Source organism: Vespula vulgaris, chromosome 5, assembly GCF_905475345.1.
Source record: "Vespula vulgaris chromosome 5, iyVesVulg1.1, whole genome shotgun sequence".
In the NCBI taxonomy this organism is placed as follows: Eukaryota; Metazoa; Arthropoda; class Insecta; order Hymenoptera; family Vespidae; genus Vespula; species Vespula vulgaris.
Genome location: NC_066590.1, coordinates 4524365 through 4548595, shown reverse-complemented (window position 1 = coordinate 4548595; position 24231 = coordinate 4524365). Strand labels below are relative to the sequence as shown.

The 24231-nt window shown below is 42.1% G+C and overlaps 1 protein-coding gene across 10 annotated transcripts in view; it reads right to left on the bottom strand.

Annotated features, from left to right (window-relative positions):
- LOC127064306 (segmentation protein cap'n'collar) overlaps positions 1-24231 on the bottom strand; it is an 83854-nt gene that overhangs the window by 37605 nt on the left and 22018 nt on the right. For 9 of the 10 annotated variants that reach the window (XM_050995211.1, XM_050995207.1, XM_050995206.1 and 6 more), the window contains 2 exons: positions 18318-18491; positions 13113-13197 (listed from right to left, as the gene is read on the bottom strand). In XM_050995211.1, the coding sequence (XP_050851168.1) occupies positions 13113-13197; positions 18318-18491 (259 nt within the window). Of the gene's footprint in view, positions 1-13112; positions 13198-18317; positions 18492-18627; positions 18729-24231 lie in introns of those variants that run through there. The other variant, XM_050995212.1, reaches the window with a different exon arrangement.

The following is a 24231-nucleotide window of genomic DNA, read 5'->3' as shown; positions in this document are numbered from 1 at the left end:
ATTCTTCGGGAGCTGCCTGACCGAGCTGTCGGACAGGTCGGCCTCGTCTCACTGAGAAAGAAGGGATCGAAGAAGAAGAAGCAGAGGAAGAGGAAGAAGGAGAAGAAGGAGAAGAAGGGAAGGATTTTCGTGAGTGCGGTGTGACTCGAGAAGGAAGATCGCACCTTTTGAATGCCTATTACATTAACGAGTGGTGCCAGCTATTGTCTGCTCCAAATGCAAGGTCGACCGCACGATAATGGCCGCTTGTAATTTGAGGGAACCAGGTTGTACCATCACCTTTTCTTCGACGGAAAGCCTCTCGAAGCTTTCGGAGAAGTTCTTTTGAAAAAGCACTGACTCCGAACCGATCTTCGAAACGTCAGCGACGTTTGACATGAAAAGGAAGGATTCGTGCGGGTGTGCGAGTGGCGAGAGACAACAAAAAAAAAAGAGAAGAAAAAAAGAAAAGAAAAGAAAAGAAAAGAAAAGAAGAAAAGGACGAAGAGACAACGATTAACTGTAATAACACTTTATCTAACATTTTGTTTTTCTAAGGATTAAAAGATAATTTCGAACGGAAACACGATCGAAAGAATTCATCGGTTTTGCACATAAATCTTTCGTTAGATCGACGATGAATGTAACGAATTAAAACGAAGCTCCGTTCACTGGAACACGTTTCTGAAACATGCAAATTCGATCAGAATTTGAACTCGCTCGATCGTGCGATACTAAAGGTAACAAAAAAACCGGTCGAAAGGTTTTAGTTCGAAAAAAAGAAATGGAAGAGAAAGAAAGGAAGAGAGAGAGACAGGAGAGTAGAGAGGGAGAAGAATGATAATAGATCTCGCGGCGCATCTAATGGCATCGTTGTACAGTCTTTTCTAAATTCCACGGCTTCTTTGAACTCGCGGGAGCCCGTCCTTTTCCACGGCCACGGTAACGTCGACAGATCATTTCTCATATTTCGCGCGCACACCTAACGACCGTTTCCTTCAGCTAGTACCCTCTCACTCTCTTTCTCTCTTTCTCCCTCTCGTTTCTACCCTTATATCCAGGATAATAATTCCCGCATTACTCGACAAAATTTTTGGGCCAGTCGTCCTTTCATCCCATGCCCCGAGGAAAAAGGTATTCGAACTAATACCTTTGACTCCCTATTTACTTGAACGCGACGTATATAAACGCGACTCCGATCCTAGCGTTAGAATGCGTTAGCACGATTGTCCTACTCTATACTTGACAGATATATCGTGTTCTGTCTTATTCACACCTTGCTCCTAATCTTTTCTCTCTCTTTCTCTCTGTGTCTCTCTTTCTCTCTCTCTTATTCAACAAAGGATCGACGACAAGAGAAGGACTATAACAACGAACGAAATTGATCCTCTGACATCTTGCTTAGTTAGGACTTTGTGTCACCTGATTGCAGAAAAGAAGATATACGACTACATTCATTGTTCCTTTGACGTAATCATTAATTAACGCTCTAAAGTTTTATTAGAAATAATAACAAACGAAGAAATTTGTTGTCTGCGTCAATATGAAGTTCAAAAAGTATCAATGACTGTTTCTACTCGAACGTATATGCGACGCTAAAAGGGTTAATAGTATCGTAAAAGATAATAATGCGAATCGAGGAACGATGAGCTCTCAATGACATTCATCGTGCAATCGGTGATCGTGATAAATCGTCATTTGACCGACCGTAAAACGCGCTTCTAACAAACTGCACTTGGTCTCTCTGTCTCTCGAGGATGACATTGCTATGAACGTTTAATCTTACATCTTTAGTTTGTCTCTGTACCTTGAAGAATTTAATCCAGAAACACGGATAAATAATCCCAACACAGACTTCACAAACTTTTATTTTTTAATCACAAAACACAAACTCCGTTTAACAAGAAGTCTCTCGTAGACACCGTAACGTCACTTTGAAGAATCAATAGGATTCATGTAATCGAACTAATCGAGTCCTTCGATCTCCAGACCAATCCTCACAATTTTTAACAGTTCTACCATCGAACGATTACACATGGAAACGTTTTGATGCATCTTGAACGATTTTAAACGATATTCTCGAGTCCTTCGTGATTTTCCTTCGATCGACCCATCAACTTGTCCCAGGCAAAGACGTCATATCGAAAAAATCCTTTCCTTCTTTCTTCTCCCACGAGAAACATGAACGAACCGTAACGATATCTCGTAATAAAACGAACGATGATAAGAGGATTTGCAAGGGACACGGTTTATCACGAATCGTTTGCCTTCGCGAAGCATCGAATCTCGAATCTGTTGTTGGAAGTCATAACGACGAATCGTAGCCGTTCGAATATGAGGATTTCGATGCAGGCACAGCATGGAGTCGACTGATAGACTATCGCGTACCGAGGCATTGCCTAACCACAGGTCCGCTCGAGAGTATCGTGCCGAGGCATGGGCTCTGCCGTGAAAAAAAACGGACCAATCACGACGGGGTTGGCTGTTATTCCAATATGGCTGCCAGACAATGCCGTGCCGCCGCGGGGCAGCAGCAGAATGGGAGGGGGAGAGGGAGGAAGGGAAGGAGAGATAGCAAGAGAGGGCGAGAAGAGGAGGAGAGAAGGTCTCTACCCATAATGCCATTCTCCGGCTCCCCACTGCGAGTAGGGAGCGTATACCGAGGCTCGGGCTCGATCTCTCCTCGTCCAAGGCATCGTGCGGCGCCACGGCCTCGGTCAGGGGTGCATCTTGCCTCGCCATTGCCCCGAGTCATCTTTCCTCGGCAACCCTCTCTCCAAACTAGGATCTTCGAGCATTCCTACTTTTCCAACGCGGATCTTTTTCATTCCTCGGACTACCTAGAGATTGCCTCTAGAGAGGCGTACGTACATCGCTCGAAATGGCTACTTTACAAATTGAACTTCATTCCTGACGAAACTCGAACGTCGAGAAATCGAGTTGGAGAACGTGCACTTTTCAAAATTGATGCAATTTAACTGTTCAACGTCTCTCGATCGTTCAATGGTACTTACGACAAACAGTCGGCGTACCGTCGAGCGGGTCAAGTGTTCCAGTGAAATTTTATGAATGAATGAATTACTGCTCTCTCATAATCAAGCTACTAACTTCGTTCGATCACCTCTGAGATATTGTTTTTCATACGTTTGTATAAACACGACTACTCGATGTCCACAGTGACTAGCGATTCTTAGAGTCAGCCGGGCAAGACTCTGGCGGAAGATAAAGGTTGTAAACCACTGCCGTTTAGATAGGATCTAAATCCTGTCAAATGCTTGCTATCGTTGATACCCTTTATTCTTACGTCGTCGCTCGTACTCCGATACCTTTTTGGGAATCGTGGATCGGATTAATTGGCGAGGTAAAGCGAACGACGAGGACTAATTTTATTGGTAACATCGTTCGTACTTAAACGTCGAACTGAAGAAAGGAATTAATAAGCACTGCTCAGCCATATATCCTTGCTTTATCATTGTCAGATACAGGATCGAGACTATACCTGTACTCGGCGTTTAATCGATGTTAACCAACGCGCTTGCGGAGTTGTCACGAAACGCAATAACCAAGAGTATCGAACTGAAAATTTGTTGAGCAATCGTTGAGTATCAAACTCTCTGTTCTTCGACCGTGCCATTATCCCTCTGTATCTATCTCACCGAGCTTAATTATGTCGAGACGAATAATACGTATAGAAGAAGCGATTTCCAAAGCCGTTGAATAGTGCGTACCGTATTGAAAACACTGATTTATTTAGTAATAAGTGCAAATCACTGTATCCCCTAACACTCGCTCGCATTGCCATGAGCGAAACACGAGCACCGACAAAAGTGTAACGTAACAATGCGTGCTCGATCTTCTGGAACCGTCGTGGAAGAACAGAGCGCCGTCTGGGACACCCCGTGTACGCGATAAATAATAGTAGCTGCATGAACTTGTGCTTTTCCAGCATTGTGCCCCGTCTCGCTACGCCGCCATCCGATACGATCGTGCTCTTTGACTTCTTCTTCTTCTTCTTCTTCTTCTCTTCTTCTCCTCCTCCTCCTCCTCCTCCTCTTTCTTTTTCAACTTTTTTTTCTTCTCCTTTTTCTTCCTCCCCTGTCTCCTTTTTTTCGGACTCTATACCCTTCTTTCTCTATTTTTCTCCTCTTCATTTCCTTCCCAGAGGACTTATGCGACTTTGAATAACCAACGGGATTTTCGTCGACCGTCGGAAACGACGAATCTATTTTCTCGTCTTTGTCCCTTGTAGTTACTTGGGACGTAAAAAAAAAAAAAATGCCGTTTTTCCCGAGGACGGACGATCGGGATGATTAGATTGTTCGTTAAAGCAGAGGCTTTCTTGGGAACGCTCTTCCCCCGCGTTTCGCCTTCGTGGATGAGATTTAATGAAGCGAAAGCTACGCGTGTCCGTGCGTAGGTGTAACGAGGAGGAAAACGTCGCCGTTCGTTGGAAAATACACGATTGACGTATGTAAACGAAAATTGAGAATGTAATATCAATCGGAGATAAATTTCTAAGTTTGCGCGTAACGACGATACGCCTATTATTGCTATATAATAACCGAGATCCTATCTTTAGTGATTACTAATATCTACAATTAAAATCATCTTTTTTTCGAAGGTCAATAGACGATCATTTATCATCGACAAGAGCAGCACGACTCCGCGAGAGAGATCGTATATATTTTCCGATTAAGAAAGACGCTCGAATAAGAATCGAACTATCGAATAAGTATCGAGAGTCTCGAAGCTACGTGGTAACACAATTAAAAGCATTAATAGACGCTGAAAAACGTCGGTCATCGTACGGGCAACGGCCGTAGCCGATGTCGCAGCAGCTTTCTAGCGGTCTAAGAGGATTTGTTAATACGCATCGTCCGAGTTGTACGCTTCGTTGACCGTGAAAAACGTATGATGAATTCGATTGAAATAATCGCGTCGCCGGGTAAGCGCGAATTCTAATAAACTTTATCGCGTTTTGTAGTTAAAAGGAAACGAAGGTAAGTCTCAATCGGTGAGAGGAGGGAAGTGTTCGAGAAGGTATCGGCGAACTCTAATAAAAACGGGGTCAGAAAACCAGCTCACACCTCGTACGTTGTTACGAGTCATTCACGATCTCGTGGACGCCGTCAATGAGCATTGTTGCCGCCTCATAGTATGACGCTTCGCTCTTCGTGTTTAGGTTGCACTTTTCGATGGCCACGCGTCCATGACGAAGAGAGGAAGCACCGGTAGTCAAGTCATGCTTAGAAGGTGCATTTTTTACATTTCGACTACCGAAAAGCTCGAAGCAAGGTAGAACTTCCCGTTAGTCTCTCCCGGTCTGGATATCCAACCAAATCGCCGTAAGATCAGCTCGTTCCGCAAACACTTTCGTAGGTAAAAAACCATCTAAGTTCGTCGTAGACTCTCAGCAACGTTCTTAAACTTGGAAACAAGTTAGCTAGCTCTTCGTAAAATACGTTTTATCGTGCCACCTTAACCGGCTAGGTGTTATCCAATAAAGCTCTGAATTTATACGATGTGAAACGCGTAAGAAGGGCGAGGTCGTAAGGCAAGTACGAGGTTACGACTAGCTGCTAACCACAACTAAAGGAACTTCTCCTTAAGTTTCTTCCTACTCGTGATACGATCTCAACGTATGAAACGACGTACAGAGCGGGCTGCTGCTGCTCCTTACGACGCGTTCCTCGCAAGATCCTACGATCTTGATCTTGCTCGAAAGCTCGGCAAAAATAGCGACGGGAGCGCGTGAAGTTAGTTGCTGTGTGACTCTTTCGACTCCGACTTTGAGATCCTTATTAGATAATTCAACGCTGACCCTGCAGTGAGAAAAAAAAGTTCGATCTAGAAACATTCCATGTGCGAAATAAATGACGAACCAATTTGCTTTCTCACCGAGTCTAAGAAGAAAGTCGAAGGCTAAGAAAATATCTTGTCGGACTGAACAACGAAGGAATTAACTACTGTGTCACATCTGATATGAAATTTTAACCTACATTTTTTCTGACCCATATTCGGGGTCGGAACATTGGATCACGACCTCGGAAGTAGGTGTTGCAAGTTGTCATGATGCATGGATTCGACGAAAGGGAATGAGAAAGAGAGAATAAGAGAGAGAGAGAGAGAGACGAGAGAAAGGAACGATGCGAACCCTTTCATGACAGATCAGATTTGAAATCGGTTAATCGGTAGCACCGCATCGGTCTTATTTGATAAATTTACGTGGAACGAAGTCATCGCAAAGGTGCAACGCGAGAATGCAGAAAAGGAATCGTCATGCGAAACAACGGCACGCGTTACAGTTTTCTCTCCTTGTCGAAGCCAACTCTCTAAAAGGATGTTCACCGAGTGCTGATCGGCAGATTTCACACAAAGTTTCGCCGTCCGCGATTCTCTTCTCATATATTTTCGAATGCAAAAACGACCAACTCTTATATATTGTTAAATATTAATCGACGGGAAAGGAATTTGCTTTGTAACGAAAAACAAAGTCCGCAAAGTTCGAGGTACTCGAACGAGAAAGAGAGAAAGAGAGAGAGAGAGAAATAGAGTTTCTCAGGAAGGTGTTTCGTGGAAGGAGAAGGTTGGGAAAAAGAACGATTCGATGCAATAATGATAGGTTGGAGGTTGTCTGGAGAGGGTGTCTAGAAAGGGCTAATGGTACTTGAGGTGACAGGCTGACCTCAACGAACGCGTTCTGATACATATCTATCCTAAATCAACACGATCTCTGGCGAAGGAGCCTACCTTAGTGTCCTTAACTTCGTCCGTTGTTTATTTAATGTTTGGCTTTACATTCTTCTCGAGTACTCGAATTCGTGTTTTCATACGAACGATCGAATATGTACGCACGTTGTATCTATGTATCTACGTTGATTTATTTTTCAATACTCGATCGAATTGCATTAAAGTTTGAAAGAAGAAAGGAGAGGATCCTCTTTTCGCGGATGACGATGGCAATGATGATTTACAAAAAGTTTGAGGAAATCGTAGGAGTCTCGAACGGTCAGGTAACAACCCTCGTCGTTCGTCAGAGGCTTTCTTTGTGGCAAGAAATTCAAAAAGTTAAAAAGGCAAAAGGCGGAGAAGGACGTGCCACTGATTTAACTTTTCATCGTTACTTGGCAACTGTCATCGTCCACCTTGTCATCGTTATACCTTCAACCCTAATACGAGTTTTATGGTAATGTTCTAATCCGACGATAGAGAAATACCAAGGAGAAGTAGAAGAAGAAGATCTCGTCTCTTCTGATCTCCATTCAGAGTCAGAGAATTCAGACTCTTTTGTCGATCCAAGAACGGCCTTTTAAAGTCACCTCGTATCTTCTCGTTCAGCCACCGTTGCTTTTGCCTAATTAAATTATTCCCGTGTGACGTATTAGTAGACCGTGACTCTTGGTCGTCCAGTCTCGAAAGATGATTAATTTAACGTTACCATCGCCGATGGAATTCAGATCGATCGGTCGAAACGTTCCTTCTGCCTATGAGTTATTGCTTCTTGTGATTAATTATGTTCGCGACTAGCTACGCGTCGCGCCATCGTATTCCTAATCTCGATCGAAATTTCTTACTGCTTCTCGGAAAGGAATTTTTCTTTTCAAACGACGTTGCACGAATTCCGCTAAGTGTCAGCGGAACACGAAAAAAAAAAGAAAAAAAAAATAAGATGAAAAAAGGAAGAAAGAAAAAAGGAAAGAAATAAAAAAAAGAAAAAGTAAAAAAGAAAAAAAAAGGAAACGAAAATATATCCTTGGAGACTTACCTACGCATACAAATATCGACTCGATACTTTCTTATCGAAAATTAACAGAGACCGTACAAGCGTATTGTAATCCTTAACGATGAGTCAGGAAAAGATAGTAAAACGTCGCGTATGCTTATTACTGCTTATCGAAAATTGAAAGTCTAAATTGAAAAAAGAATTTCTTTTTACATAACGTTTGAGTTGTTATAATTCGCGAAAAGAGAAAGAGAGAGAAAGAAACAAAGAAAGAAAAAGAGAGAAGAGAGAAAGAGCCGAATGACCGGCACCCGTATCCGTCTATTTTCATCGTAGAAGCGGCTCGGAAGAGTGCCCTCCTGGATTCAGGACGAATCCGTGGCGTGCAACGAGCCACGATATGAGTAATGGTGCGTGCTCGTGTTATACAGAGGGTGGTGGATGTGGCAAGTCATGGCCCCAAGTATCCCTGTGAGGCCGTACACGGCACGCCATACCTCGCCATGCCACGCCGTACCACGCCAGGCAGCTGCCCCCGACCCCGGCAACTCGCGCAACCCCCATGGGGATTTCTGCTTGGCATAGTCGTACTAACATGGCGGAACACGCACGGCTCCAAATATTGATTCCAGCTTTCTCTCTCTTCTCTTCTCTCTCTTTTCTCTCTCTCTCTCTCTCTCTCTCTCTTTCTCTTATTTTCTCCCTAACAACGAACCAAAGAGAAAAGTTCATCACTCTCGTTTGACCGGTCATCACGAAATCAGAAAATACTGGACCACCACCCTTTGACGTGTCTAACGAGCAAGAATCTAATGATAGGTCTACTATTACACTTTCGGAAAAATCTTTGACGAACCATCGTCGATAAGAAATATTTGAAATAAACGGTTCTACTCGGTTGGGAAAGTATAGCATATGGAATTTGGTGTGTTACGTCAGTAGAATGAATTTCAGTTTTTCGCGGTCGGCTCCGTTTCCAATTCCGAAAGCACTTCGAACGGAATTAGTCACGGCCGTTGCCACGCATTGCCGCAGTTGGATATTATTTTTTCCTTCCTCGAGAGGGCCCACGTAACGAATTGAAGCGGAAATTAATAGGACCCACCAAGAAAAAGTTCAACGTTCGGTTGTACGCTTCGCCATTGCAATTTTTATATATCGATTCCCGAAATTTGTATGCTTCGCTAATTCTCTCCCTTTTTCTTATTTCTCTTTTTTTTTTTCAAAAACCAATGCATCTGAACTTTGACGATTTCGTTCGTATAAAAAGATGGCTGTGAAGAAGGATCGAGCAAAGAACTTCGATCCTTTAAACGATTAATTTTCGAGTGGAAACGAAAAGAGAGTGAAAGGGAGTGAGAAATACAGGGAGATAGAGAGAGAGAGAGAGAGGGAGAAAGAGAAAAGAGAAGAAGAAAGAGAAAGAAAGAAAGGGGAAAAAAGGAAGACTGATAGAAAAAGTTGATCGAAGCGTCTGCGCGTACGCATGGCGGATGCGGCCATGCTTTCCACACGATCTTCCCCCTCGAGAGATTTCGTTCAACGCATGGACACGCATACGCGCCGCCTGCAACGCCCGCGCACGTGGCAGATGTCTCGTTTTATACAGTTCACGCATGCGTCACTATCACAAACCCTCTCCCCATTTCTACTTCACGAATAAGTACTTAGATATCTCCTAATATTCGAGTACCCGTATCGAACGGTAATGACCATTTATTTCTTCCTCCCTTTCTTTCTTTCTTTCTTTCTTTTCTTGTTTTCTTTTCTTTTCGTTCAAATTCTCTTCCTCCTTTCAAAATTCTCCCATCTCAAAGAGAAAATCTATTTCGACAAGGAGACACGCTATGTTCTTTCTTCGAGACATTTGAAACCTTTCGCCGAGACTTCACGTTCAAAGTACTTATGAGATAACGTCGGTGAACGAGCCAAGCCGAAGGCGGAGTCGAGCGAATCGAACGCCCATTACACGATTTCCGCGCGTCGACCGGTCGCGATCGATTTACTATCTTCGATAATAACGAGCTTGCCGACAATGAATTTCGATTTTACATGACTGTGATAACGTATACCATATAACGATAAATCGAAACGAATCAGACGCGTTGTTTCACCTTCTCGTTTCGATTCGAAATCTTATATTTTTGTTCGATGAATCAACTCGAAAGCTTCCGGCGATCACGAAGATCGCTACGATGTTATTTAATCGTGAAATACGGCGCACCCAGAGACGTTCGCGCCCCTCGAGACAATGCTATGATAATTTATTCCACGTATATAAACTTTTTACAACTGGGCCGCGTGTAATCCATCATGCTTCGTCAAATTGGTACAAGCACCTAGCACGATGATAATCCTTCGTACCTTTTCTTGCACGTTTCATCTCTTTTCTCCTTGAATGAAATATGTTCTCTCTTTATCTATATGCGTGTGTGTGTGTGTATATATATATATATATATCTCTCTCTCTTTCATTTTCTTTCCTGCTTTCGTCTCGCCTGCAGATCGCGATCGGCACGAGAAGTTAGTTTATTCGTTTGTTGTAACCGCGAGAAATTATTACTGTCAAGAAAGAAAAAGAGAGAGAAAGAAAAAAAACATATTACTCGTCCCTCTCTTTTATCAATCGTCTACGTGTTACGAATAAATTTATGTACGTCACCAACTTTGATATATTCTCCGCAACAAAGTCTTAACGATTCTATTCGACCATGATCAGCACAAGACCGATCTAATCTTTATTGAAAATTTCTAATGGTCAGCATACTTTCCTTCTCCCTCTTTACCGACAGTAGTTCAACGGGGAAAAAATCTTGAAGAAAAAATGTAAAAAGAAGATTTCAGGGTGGTTTAACAAGAAGTTTAACCCGCAAGCAGCAACCCGCGCGTGCGTCCGTAAAGCCATTTCCTTCGAGAGTCCCGCCATTTTGCCGGCGACTTTTTAGATCTCCATTTTCTCTCGATAAATCTGGGTAGAACAGGGACGGGCAAAGAAATCGAGTGGCTTTTGTGTATATCAGTCGCGCGGCTCATTAATCACACGCGCCATACGTCGAATAGGCTCGAGTCGATCGACGACGAGATAGCCGCGTAATGAGCTTCGTTGCTCTCTCGATCCTTCTCTTTCTCCCTCTCTTTCTTTCGATCTCCTTCGATCCTTTGCCTCTGTCCGACCAATAGAAAGAACTTATTATATTGCTCGAATCGAAACGCGGAGCAGCTTCATCGAACTCGTTGCATACCGTCCAGGAGTTCTTTCGTCGTTGGTAGTCGTCGTTGTATCGTTGTCATTATTATTATTAAAAAAAAATTGAACTGATTGCTACGATTACATACATACCAGTAGGCTTTTGCACTTAATTTCTGTAAACGTTAACGCGATTACACGGATACGCTTTTCTACGGTAGGTATAATCGACGAGAAAGAACCCGACGACGTTAATTGTGCAATTATAGTCGATAAAACGGAGCTCATGTGCGAGATTTGAAAATTATTAGTCGCTGTTGGCCTAACTTTGCCATTGTATTGGAATTTTCGTGCGTTATTAACCTTTATAAAAGAAAGAAAGAAAACAATAGAGAGAGAGAGAGAGAGAGAGAGAGAGAGAGAGAGAGAGAGAGAAAAGAAAAAGAATTGATGATAAAAAAAAAAGAAAGAAAGAAAGGAAGGAAGAAGAATAATCTGATCTTCGCGATAATTTCGCAAGTTTTAACATTCATAAATTTTTACATTACGAGAAAGACAAAATAATCCATAAAAATCTCTGATGGAATATGAGGGAGATAGGAAAAGAAAAAGAAGAAAAAACATAGAGAAAGGTAGAGAGAGAGAGAGAGAGTCGAAGAGGACCCTCGTAAATTGCCTCGACGCTCGGTCTCAAAGGCCGAAGAGTGGGTTCACGGTGAGACGAGCACGCTCGCTCCAACGCAAAGTAATTAAATGCAGAGGAAAAGGAGGAGAAGGAGAAGGGAGTTAAAGAAGGGCTGGCCAGGTCGAGACTCGAACGAAGAGAGAAGAGAGAAGAGAGAAGAAGAAGAAGAAGAAGAGGAGAAGGAGGAGGAGGGAGAAAGGTAGCGAGGGCGTTCCTGATGCCACTCCCCGACCTCTTGGACTCCTCCGGAACTGGTACCTGCCTGGCAAAGCCCGTCGTTATCCTACCTGAATAAAGTGCAGTCCCTTCGATCCGAGTACTCGCACACACATCATCCTTCTCTTGTCTTTCTTTCTTTCTTTCTTTCTTTCTTTCTTTCTTTCTTTCTGTCTTTCTTTCTTTTTATGTGTTACGTGTCCGAGTCGCGACAGCGTCCACTCGGATTTCTCACTCTCGGACGTACAGTACATACACACGTGTCATCCTATATATTTTTCTCGATCTTCTTACCTTCGTACACTGCACTCTTCGTGATTGCAAAGGCAGGTAATCCGAGAAGTGTAGGTGACTCTGAGAAACCGTAATTCTTTAAATAATCCCGATGAAATCTAATTTCTCATTGAACATTGCATCGAATAATATTAAAACTATTTACACGACGAACGTTCAATTTTATACTTCTCTTGAATGAAATTTGTAATAAACCAAAATATTATCTATCTAATATTTTTAAACTCTTTCAAACTTTTGAATACGTATATCGACGTATATTACGACGTATATTACGACATAGAACGTGATAAAGATAAGGGAAAAAATAAGGAAAGAAAAGGAAAGAATATATAAAAACGGAATAGACGTGTTCTGTCGATATTAACTGAAGTTAATAGCGAGAAAATACGTATTATTTCTTTCGTGAAAAAATGTTCGTCGAATTGATTGACACGTTCCGCGCTTTTATCAAACGTCAAAGTTTCTCTCGTGATCGTCATAGTCGATCGAAAGTTTTTCGACGTACGCGAGAATGCATTCGGCTGCATTCGGTCGCGTTTATGGTAATTATAAGCGCGAAAGGTGCCGCCAGGTGCTTGGTCGATGCTAAAATTGGTTCTTACAAATTGCCGCGTTAATTCGACACGGTCCGAGAATAAGCAGCCACGAAGGACCAGCTTGTATTCAGCTGTTCGCTCGATGCACAAAGAAATCCAATGGGAGCGTGCACCGCGTTCCAGCACGTTTGATCGACTTCTTTAATTGGGAACTCTCGAGAGAAAGATAAATCGTTAAGTCGAAATATAATTTTTTTCGCTACGTCGAAAAATTGCCAACGGAAAGTAGGTATATACCTACATATATATGTTGTTTTGCGTTATCAATCATCGTCGAAGAGAAGCGATTCATTCTAAGGGGGTGAATAATTTTTAAATGAATTTCGTGAAAAATGTATTGAAAAAAAAAAGAAAACAAAAAAAAAAGATTTAATCAAAAAAATCAAATCAAAGAAATAGAAAAGAGAAAACATCGAACGTTAAACTCACCAGTTTCGAGATCCACGGTGTAATCACGTCCTGCCCAAGGATTGTCCTCCTGCTGTTGCTTTACCTCAGCCTCTTCGGCGTCCTCCTATAAATAATGTTTCTTCTTGTGAAAAAACGCATGGTCCCGGGATAAAGTAATAATTCCTAGCGTTAAAAATTAAGGAGATAAAAAATGAGGATTATCGCATTAAGCTCGGACATGGCGCATGGTGTATCTAGGTGTATCCTTATTAACTCTCTCTCTCTCTCTCTCTCTCTCTCTCTCTCTCTCTCTCTTTCTCTCTACCTACATACTGCACGAACTCGTTAAATTATCTGGAAAATGAGGATGAAGGAAGAGAGCCGATATAAACGATTAGCTAGAGAATAATTAATCTATGTTTTTCTGTCTATCGGGCATCAAGGTGAACGAACGATTGAATATTTACGAGAACGGGGAAATTTTATTTGCATTATTATCGAAGAGAGAATATATCGGGAAAATTTGCGTTATCGTTTATCTATGACCGATGAGAGATAGTCACAACGAAACGCACAATAACGAAAATTAGAAGAACGTATCTGAGAAAGGTTGAAAAAGGAGAGATAGAAGAAGAGATAGAAGGAGAGATAGAAGGAGAGGGAAGACTCAAGGCCGATTTTCATATAGACGTCATAATCAAGTCCCAAGCGTGCAGAGGCAACGGTCGAGAAAGGAGCTAAGGGCGCGCGTATGCCCCCGAACCAAAGGTCGATCATGGCGGCGCTATATACGAGCTGCAGTGAAATGAGTTTAATGAAAACAGCATTATACTCCGATCATTAATCATAGAGAGCCTCTGATAGTGGCCATCCAACCACGCGCGTTCTCTCTTTCTCTTCTATTTCTCTCTTTCTCCACCCTTCTTTCTCTTCCTCCCCTCTCTATCCCCCTACCCTCCGCGTTCTATCTCTTTCTCCTCTTTTTTTTCCAGCCTGCCTTCTCGTTTTTCGTCTCTTTTTCACTCCGCGTGATGTATCGTCCGTTGAGTGCCGCGTTATTTCGGCCTCAGTGTTATGAATACAAAGTTCGATCCTCGAACGTGCTTCCCCTTTCCTCCTTCCCACCTTTCTCGACTTTTCACGAAGCCAATCGGACGTTCGGAATTCATCCTTGAAAGCTGAGCCAAGATATTTCTTTCATTTATATACAAAACGTTCGTGTCTACGAACGAACGAATAAATAAATGAAAAAAAGAAAAAAAAAGAATTAAGAAAGGAAAAAAAGAAAACGAAAAAAAGTAATAATAGGAGATCGAAGATTTCTATCTGACCTATTAATAAAAGATGTTTTCCTCATGGTCGATCATTTTTTCCAAGCAGACGACGACAAAAAGAGAAGAAGGCAATGCTTCGATAACTCGCGATGACTTTTCACGGTCATCGCTTCGAACTCGCAGCATCATCTTTTTCAGAGATACCTTGCATCTCTCTCGATCGACGCGACAAAGGAGGTCCTGTCATCGACGCAGGCCAGTATTCGCCGGCATAGCTCTCAATTAAGAAACTGTTACGAGTCCGAGGCAACACAATAATCGTCGTCTTCGTCGTCTTCGTCGTCTTCGTCGTCTTCGTCGCTGTCGTTGCCGTCGAATCGGACCGAGGTCTACGTTTGTAGTACTATAGTATATCAGACTCACCTCGATCTCCCAGAATAAATATGAAATCAATGTTCGGCATGGACATCGAACTGTGCCCATTTATTGAAGCCGACGACGACGACGACGACAAGAACCTCGATGATCAAAGCGAGTCATCGTTTCGTAAAGCGTTGATACAATCCGTCCTTTGCATGCGATACACCAAACGTGATACTCGCATCATCCTTGTTATTGACACCTTAATACGAGATAACCGACAAAAGACAGATCTGGAATTAATCGATTCGATTTTGTCGAAGGTCGATTGATCGTACGTACAATTTCTTCCTTTTCTAGTCGAGTCTACGAATTTTACGATTTAATTCTTAACATCCTATATCTTCTACTATATCTATTCCATAATAAGATATTTCATATTGTTGATTTATACGAGCCGATTAATCCAGAGGAAAACCCTTCAAACGTACGCCATTTTGCTCGGATATATTTCAGCCAGTGAAAACAATCGAGCAAGAACAGGACAGAGATGGAAAGAGGGAGAGGTAGAAGGAGAAGGGAGCAGAGAGAGAGAGAGGGACCAGAGAGAGAGAGAGAGAGAGAGAAAGGAAGAGGCCAACCCACTTTGGTTTGCCAGACGCGTTTTCAATTTCCAGGACCATTAATACGACCCTCCGAATTCCCCCACTAGGATGCTCCAATCTCTTGGAGCCTTGCGTATTTCTCTCTCTTATATCCTGGCAGGACCAACCAGGCTTTCCCTTCCACCACATCGGCCGCTCTCGAAGCGATCGAGGGCGCTCCCTCTTGCCTCGTGTCGAGGGATGCTGTACATCTATCATCTTGGCCATACCACGTCGATGCATCGTGCGAACAAATGAACGCTAGCCATTTTGATGGTTTTATGAATACATTTTAGGAGGGTTGCCCGTAGTAGACAAGGGCTGGGGAGAAGTGGAAAGAGGATGGAAGTAGAGCGTTGTTTTCGAGATCCCTCTCCTTCCCTTTCTCTTGATCAAACTTCCTTTTTCTTGCTATTCGAGCTTCGTGTCTCTTTATCTCTCTCTCTCTCTCTCTCTTTCTCATTTTGTTTGAAGAGGATAGAAAAAGAAAGAGAAAGCGAGGAAGGGAGAAAGAGAGAGAGAGAGAGAGAGAGAGAGAGAGAGAGAGAAAGAAAGAGATCGATACTAGGTCCATTTCGCAACGGAGCCGCTCTAATGGAGCCTGTCGCCGAGACGAATACGGATCATTTAGATCCTAGCTCGTGAATTAAAAATTCGTGCTAGTCACGTCGAAAACGCGAACGATTATTTTACGATACGCGGCTTATGCGGTTTTAACGATGGGAAAGCCATTTCGTTGTCAAAACATACTCGATAAGATCCACTCCGATCGTAGCCATCATTATTTATAGTTGTACAGTAATCGCACAAGGGATAAGTAAAAAAAAAAACATTGATTGATAAATTTCTTTAATATAATATTAGTATTCAATACGATTTATTGAAATTTACTTTCGAATATATTTCTACTCGGTGTTAAAACAATCCGGAGACATTGACAATGGCTGTCGACGGAACTATACTATAATCGAAGAAAGGAGTATAAGCTTGTGAAAGAAACAGAGAGAGAGAGAGAGAGAGAGAGAGAGAGAGAGAGAGAGAGAGAGAGAGAGAGAGAGAGAGAGAGAGAGAGAGAGATGGTTCCTCTTTGTTCGAAGCTGTTCGCGAACGGCGTCTCGTATCGATCTGTCCGCTTTCGATCGGGATCGAGAGGGCCTTCCCTGTATTATTGGACCTTCGAGAAGGCGGCGTCGTGGTCCTCACAAAGGTAGAACTCGCTGGAACAATGCGATCTTCGCGGAGGAAGAGCCGAAAGGAGGAGGATAAGAGATAGCAGAAACTCTTAGGAGAAAAAAAGAAAAGGACGAAGAAGAAGAGGGACGGTGCGACGAGTGCACGAAGCTTGTGAAGAGAACGAAGAAGAAGAAGAAGAAGGATGGTGTAAGAGAGAAGGAAGGACAGAACCGTCGAGAAGTCTGATGAGCTACCCGCCCAGAACGTCGATGCAACGTCATCCTCGGTGACTATCCTACGGACGTTAGCTCGTCTTCTCTCTTCATGGGCTCGCGGATACTCTTCTTAAATGCCCTTCCTGTCCATCCACCGAAACGCGCGAGTCCTTGAACGACGATCTCGAGAAGGCGAATAGGAGACGCTAAACCGGACGTTCCTTTCCATTGGAAGATAACATGGCGTTTCTATACTTAGAGAATATACTTATCTATTTTAAACAAAGAGATAGAACGAATAAAACGTTCCATTGGGGTGAAAAATTCTGTTTGATAGAAACAGGTAAATATTGAACGACGAAAACGACAAAGATCGTCCTACTCGTCCGTGCCGTTTCCGATGAGGATAAGATCAACGATCGATACGTATTCGAGAATGTCGTAGGAGATTCTCTATCCGGACACAGCGCGTGGGTTTCTAACTTCGTGCCTAATCTTTTTCGGTGTCTGCCGAACATGGTTTCCATTGGAAACTCCTACCGACTTAATCTCTCTCTTTCTCTTTAAGACTAGTTTTTTTTCTCTCTTTTTTCTTTGACCAGTTTACAGATTATTGATCCAGTTATACGTCACATGATCGAAATTTATTTTCATTCGTCGATATACAATAAAAATTCGTATCGATCGAACTGTTATAGTTAGGTTACTTTAAGAATTTTTCAAAATCTATTTATGACCATGTATAAGAAAATAATTGAAAAAAAAAGAAAGAAAGAAAGAAAGAAAGATTATATCGAGAGAAATAGAGAGGGACACCGCGAAAGAACTTTTGTATTAGATGGAATGCGAGATCTCCAGATCGTGAAGAGATAGCCACCCTGAATAACAAATTCCAGAGTTGTTCAAGCTCGACTGGCGTTATCTTTGTTTGATGTCTACTATGTCTACTTCCAGGTTGATATCGATCTGCCGACACGGATCGTTTGTTTCTTTTAATCATACTCACGGAACAGATCAACGATGAACAAGTATTAATGAGATCAAATCTTCAACTTCCTTTTCCCCCTTAGAAATCGTCCCCGAAACGATCCGATCTTCCTTCCAATTTCAACGTCACTATCCAACGATTTCCAAGTATAGAAGACGAAGAAAAAGAAGAAGAGTAATAACAAGACAACGTCGTTCTCTCTTTTGCGAAAGAAAAATTTTACTTTCGCTCGTCCGTATGCGATTAGAGATAGGGGAAAAGATGACGGCCGATGGGACATCAACGATCTTTTTTCTTTCTCTTTCTTTCTCTCTCTCTCTCTCTCTCTCTTTCTTTCTTTCTTTCTATCTGGGAGAGCGTGTGAAAAGCTTGTGTGTGCCCCTCGGCATTGGAGAAAGAAAATACGTCGCGCGAGAAAGCGGGAAGTCATTGCTCGGGAACGACGGAACAATGGTCCTTAATCGACGAATCGATAATTACGGCCCGGTACCTACGTTGTTAAAATGGACAGGAGAAATCTCGGCACCTTTTGTGGCAGCTTTTTCGGATGAAAATCGAATGGACGTATACTAAGAACGACGTTAACTTACCTTTTGATTGGTGGCATTGATGGCTTCCAGAGCTTTGAGCTTTTCGATCTCATCCTCGGATTCTTTATCGGACGTAGAAGCGACTTTTTTCTTACAACTGGTACTCGTTGGCTCAACCAATGTAAAACCTAAATCCACATCCTGTTTCCAAAGTACTTCGATCAGATCCATGTCCTGTAACGAAAGGAAAAGAAAATTTATCTATAAATAAATTCATCGGTTTAACATTACTCTTCCCGTCTTAATCTTAATTTTCAGTTTGGTTTTAAATAAATTAATAGGTTCCGCACGTACGAACGATGTTCGATACCTGCACCTTCGATATACCCTTGCGAGGCTCATTTTTGTTGCGTCTCTCGGATGTGTCCCTTGCAGGGAGTCCCATCGACGAGTACGTACAAAAGTGCATGATTAATGATGGCCGAGTATCGATGCATCTAGATGTGGAGTGAGTGAGCGAGTAAGCGAGCGAATGAGAAAGAAAAAGAGGGGGAGGGAAGATCGAAGAAAAGGACTCGAGAGAAGGGACCAATCACATGACGAGGCACAATCGTCCGGGGCAGCTGGCCCCGTGACTTTTAATTGAGCCAATTTCGTCGGATAACTATCCAGCCTCGTTAACCAATCTACGAATTTTCTTCGCTAATCTAATATACGTTGTGCTCCGTTTTCATTTCCCCTGTTTCTCTCTCTCTCTCTCTCTCTCTCTCTCTCTCTTCCTCTCTCTCTACATATATATACATATATGTATATATATTTCCGCATTAATAGATCGATTCGTCTTTCCTCGAATTTTTCCATACATTCAAAAGAAATGAGCGTTTAGCCAGCAACGTGTTTGCCTTAACACCGTTGAACTTTTGTAAGCAGGTAAAAAGCATCAAGGAGGACAGGAGAGACGTCCAAGAAGGAAAGGAAATCAAAAGGCTCGTTACGATTTCCTCGGAGAAACGTCGTCGTGTCCGAAAGAATAGGCAAGCGAGGAGCGGGTAACGGCGTACTGAATAGATAATTGAACGAGGAAGCGATTAGATTTGCCGATTCCTTCACGGTGGACAGGCGTAACAACTCGATCGTGGTCTGTTTAACATCGTCGGACGTTGCGTAGCGTTCGTCGAGTTTCTTTCTTTTCTCTACCGCCATGGAAGATTTCTCCGCGAGGGGATAATTGTACGGAAGAAGAGGAAGAAATGGGAGAAGGATTCGAGAGAAGGAAACGAGTACTCTCGATGCTAACGTGAGATCGTAACAAATTAACTTATGCGACAATTTCTTCCTAAGGATCGGTTTTGAAAGAAATTGCAGGAAGTTACGGTAACGCTTAAAAAGTCTCTTAACGTTTTCTTACGTACGAACTCGAATAAATCGAGTAGACAAATAGAGAAAGACAACAATGGTTCGTCCGTATAAAATTATCAACACGATTCGATCATGTTCGTTTAATATCGTTATCTATACGACACCTTGGCTCACGCCGAGATGTCGGATAAGTTTCTACCTTGAAGGTACGAGAGCGTACCTTTCAAAGCTATTTCGGCGAGCGTGTAATTCGACGAGCGAGAAAAGAAATGAGAAGGAGAGGGTAGAAGAGCGAGTTAGGGTGAGAAAAGGAAGACAGAAAAAGGAATGATAATAATAATAAGAAGAAGAAGAAGAAGAAAGAAGAGAGATAGAAAGAAAGAAAGAGGAGAGACCGTGGCGTGGGTGTGCGTATGAGGTCGGCCATGTTGGAAAGACACAGCGGGATATCCGCCGCGCCCACAGTTACCTTCCTTCTCTCTTTCCCTCTCCTCAACCATCCTTTTCTTACTCAACCCTCCGTTCTTCGCGTTTTACCTCGCCTATCAATAGTGCCTAACACACACGTACATAAAAACATATCCACCAATTTCGTTCGAACGATGCGCGCAATTTTCATAATAAAAATACGGAACCTTTCAATCCTGATCGAATACAATCGCGATGGAAAAATGTAATTTTCGATTATGGGATATCATAAATCGTTGATCATAAGAAAAATACTTATATAAGAGTACGTTCACATCGGTGTCGATGGAGTGCAAAAAAGAAAAGAGAGACAAAGACAGAGACAGACAGAGAGAAAGAGAGGGAGAGAGAGAGAGAGAGACAAAGGCGTCGTTAACGGGCGGCACGAAAAGAAAAGGCGCGGAAGAAGAAGGTGTATCTGTGGATCAGCAATTACATGCGGTTGTCTGGTAATGGCCGACGAGTGTTTATCTAGCATCGCTCGTCCCTCTTCGAATTGTATTGGACGTGTCGTTCTGTGTCCCGTCGTCATATACTACACGCCGAGATTCGATATGGCGATCGGTAAGCGCTCTCTTTTTATCTTGGGCTCTTATCTTTCAACAAAATTCGCCGGGATTGTTTCTTTCGCCGGTGTGCAGCGTGTTAACAGAGCAAGAGAAAGAGATCGAGAGAGAAAGAGAGGGACATGGCTTCTGCTTCACGCTATCACTGACACTTCGAATGACTTTGCGATTTGGCTATTCTGGTAGTCCGAGTTTCGTGCTTGAAATGGATAAACCGAGCGTGTAAAGATTGTATATACGAGAAAAACGAGATTATGTTTGTGAAGTGAATTACGTCATTATTTATCAAACGGGTTAGTTTTGTAGGGGGGAGAAAAAAAGAAGAAAAAAAAACAAAACGAAACAAATGGAAACAAAAAAGGAGAGAAAAAAAATGTAAAACGTATCCATCGTAGAACACTTTTTGTGATAAATGATCAAAATATTCTAACCGATGTATGTACGTATGTAAGTATCGATGTACTTACACAGGTGTTACTTTTTTCTTTTTTTTTTTTTTTTCCTTACAAGATAGAAAGAAAAATAAAGGAATGTCCGACAAACGCGTTATTACGATTCCGGAATTGAACGCGGAACGAGAGTAGGAATGCTTCGACGATTTAGAGACGTCCCGAGGAAGAAAGTCGACGAAAGTCATCGTCATTGCGCTTTAAGCTAAACGTTTTTGTTGCATTTTCTCCGAGTTAATCGCGAGACGATCTCCTTCGTAAAATCTTTCTCTCTTTGTCGGTGCAAAAAGTGTCGCGAGTAAATCGCTTTAATGAGGGACGATAGGAGGACTTTGCGCAGCCTTTCTATTCCTTCACGCTGACTTCCTTTCAGGGACGACGATTGGAACGTTTGCGAGATGTACGGCGCCATGCATTAAGCTTCCTCTTATAGCAAATGTCCCTCTATCTATCTGTCTCTTTCTCTCTCTCTCTCTCTCTTTTTCTCCCTCTCTCACTCTTCCTCACTCTTTCTCTGTCTACTTTGTACAATCGAGTGCACTCGTTTTCCTTCGATTTGCATTCGATCGACCGTCTCGCTCGAAACGAATCGGCTTTAACTCGAATCTTCTTTTTTCCTTTTCTTTTCTTTTCTTTTTTTTTTCTTTCTTCCTTCCCCTCTTTATATTTTTGTGTTCACGTTTTTATTCTCACATCCGGTCTCTCTCATACTTCCCGTGGAATCTCGATACGATTTCTAAACAACTCGATCAATCGAAAGAACTTTTCTTTTCGCGTTGCTCGTTGTTGTTTATTCGATCGATTACAAACTTAACTTCGCGGGATCGTTTCCTTATTGCATAACTCCGTAACCGAGTTTGCTACTTTGATCGCAAGAAAAGTTGCATCTATCGAACCTATAAATTATCGGCACGGCACGTGGCATTAGCGTCATGGATCGATCATCAAGCGTTCTCATAGAACGTATACTGCAATTTTGTTGGAGGCGCGAACGCGATTCGGATGTATACGTAGTAAGTATCCTATCGATTCTAAGTATCTCTATGAACAGTAGATATATATACATATATATTTATATCTTCATATCCTGAGCAAGAAAAATTAATATTAATATGCGTATATACATATATGTCGCATACTTGATAGCAGATAAACCTAACGACATTTAATCAATTTTGTCGCTCCAGTTTTCTTGTCAAACTTCTTCCTTTTTTTTTAATTCTTTTCCTCCCTCCATTCTTCATTGCAATAAACAATTGACGACATAAAAAAAAAAATATTCCGCTAACATACGCTTCGTAGAATGTGATAAATTATGACAAGTCCTGAAAGTCCTTCAACGAAAAAAGTCCTCCATGTAAAAAGTCACGAGACGTTCGAGATCTCCTTTACAAATTTATTCTTAATCTCGTTATCGCATAACGCCGCCTTAGGTATTCTTCGAACGTCATCTTTCACGCATTGAATCCTTCATGCAGGAGCGTGCAACTCTCCACAACGAAGGATGGCAGCAATGTTGGGACCTCCGACTACTCTGTGTGTACGATAAATAGACCTAATGGTGCTTCTACCGTTAGGTTGACCAGCCATTATCCTCGATTTTCACGCCACCCTTTACCTCAACGAGAGAACGAAAGAGAGAGAAAGAGAGAAAGAGAGAAAGAGAGAGAGAGACAAGTTGCACCGACACCGACGACAGCTCGCTGCTTTTTACGGCAGGTGCATGCCGGACTAATTTACGATCGACGCGTCGTCGCTTCTTCTTCTTCTTTATCTTCCTCTTCCTCTACGAGAATAAATCCAATTTAGATCGATCCCATTGATCTATCGGCCGTCCATCAAATATAAATATATATATTCATAAATATATATTATACAAATATATATATATATATATATTTATATACACATTCATATCTTACGTATTCTATGTAAGATATTAGAAATAGTTCTTATAATACTATTCGCCATAAAAAATATATATTTGAATAACTTTATCATTAGAAAAAATTTAATCATTAATACAAATGCTATTTTATTATCACCGGATCTCTTTCGTTAGTTGATGAAAGAGTTTGAAAATGTAAAGAAAAAGAGAGAAAGAAAGAGAGAGAACTAGGCGTTTGGGTTCCAAGATAGTCGAATACACAGTACTAAAATAATGACTTCCTTGTGAATAAAAGAGAAGCAACCATGCCGAATGCTTTACCCCCGACAAAATCCTATTCAGCATTCATAAATTACTTAGTATTCGCATAGTTACAAGTGGCTTTAGACGTTTTGCGGTGAACCGAGATGGACCACTGACCGCTAATGGGTCCCCTATGGGTTACGCCCATCCATTTCCTCGTTGCTTGCGTTTTAAAAATCGGAGAAGAGAAAAGACGAACCGAAAGAAAAGCTTTCTTTCGAAATCTCTTATCCATTTCCATCGGAAGTTGACGAAGGATTTCGTGATGATGATGTTGATGTATCGTTCGAAAAATTATGAACGCTCCCACGTCGAAACTAAATCGTCGAAACAATTTCAAGTTAAACCGAAGTGTGATCTCTTCCTTTTTTTTCGAAAATTAAAAAAAAAGAAAGACGCATAAATACGAAAAAATTGAAGGGAAAAGAAAAATCAAAAGAAAAAAACAAAAAGAGATCACATCGCGTTCGTAATTTCAATACTCCGATTATATGCACGAAACATACGATCGAAACGAACTCGTATTATCGAGAGAAAAAAAAAGAGAGAGAGAGAGAGAGAGAGAGAGAGAGAGAGAGAGAGAGAGAGAGAGAGAGCAGGCTCAAAGGTATAAAGCATTAATTTCCTGGTTTTAATTAGTGCGCCGTGCACGCAGCCGCGCAGTAATGGCGGCCAAGTCTCGACTCGTGGAGGGGATAAACGTGAGGCGACGTTAGGGGGGAATTTGATTAATGATCCTGCGGGATCTGCGCCGCTGAGAAAGACAGATAAAGACAGAGAGAGACAGAGAGAGAGAGAGAGAGGGAGAGGGAGAGGGAGTAAAGGAAGATGATGAAGAAGAAGAAGAAGAAAAAGAAGAGAGGGGAGAAAGCGTATCCTAGGGGACGCCTGTCTTAGCGTGGAAAAGCGATCGCTTTGCTCGTTGTATCTCTCGAGATTCC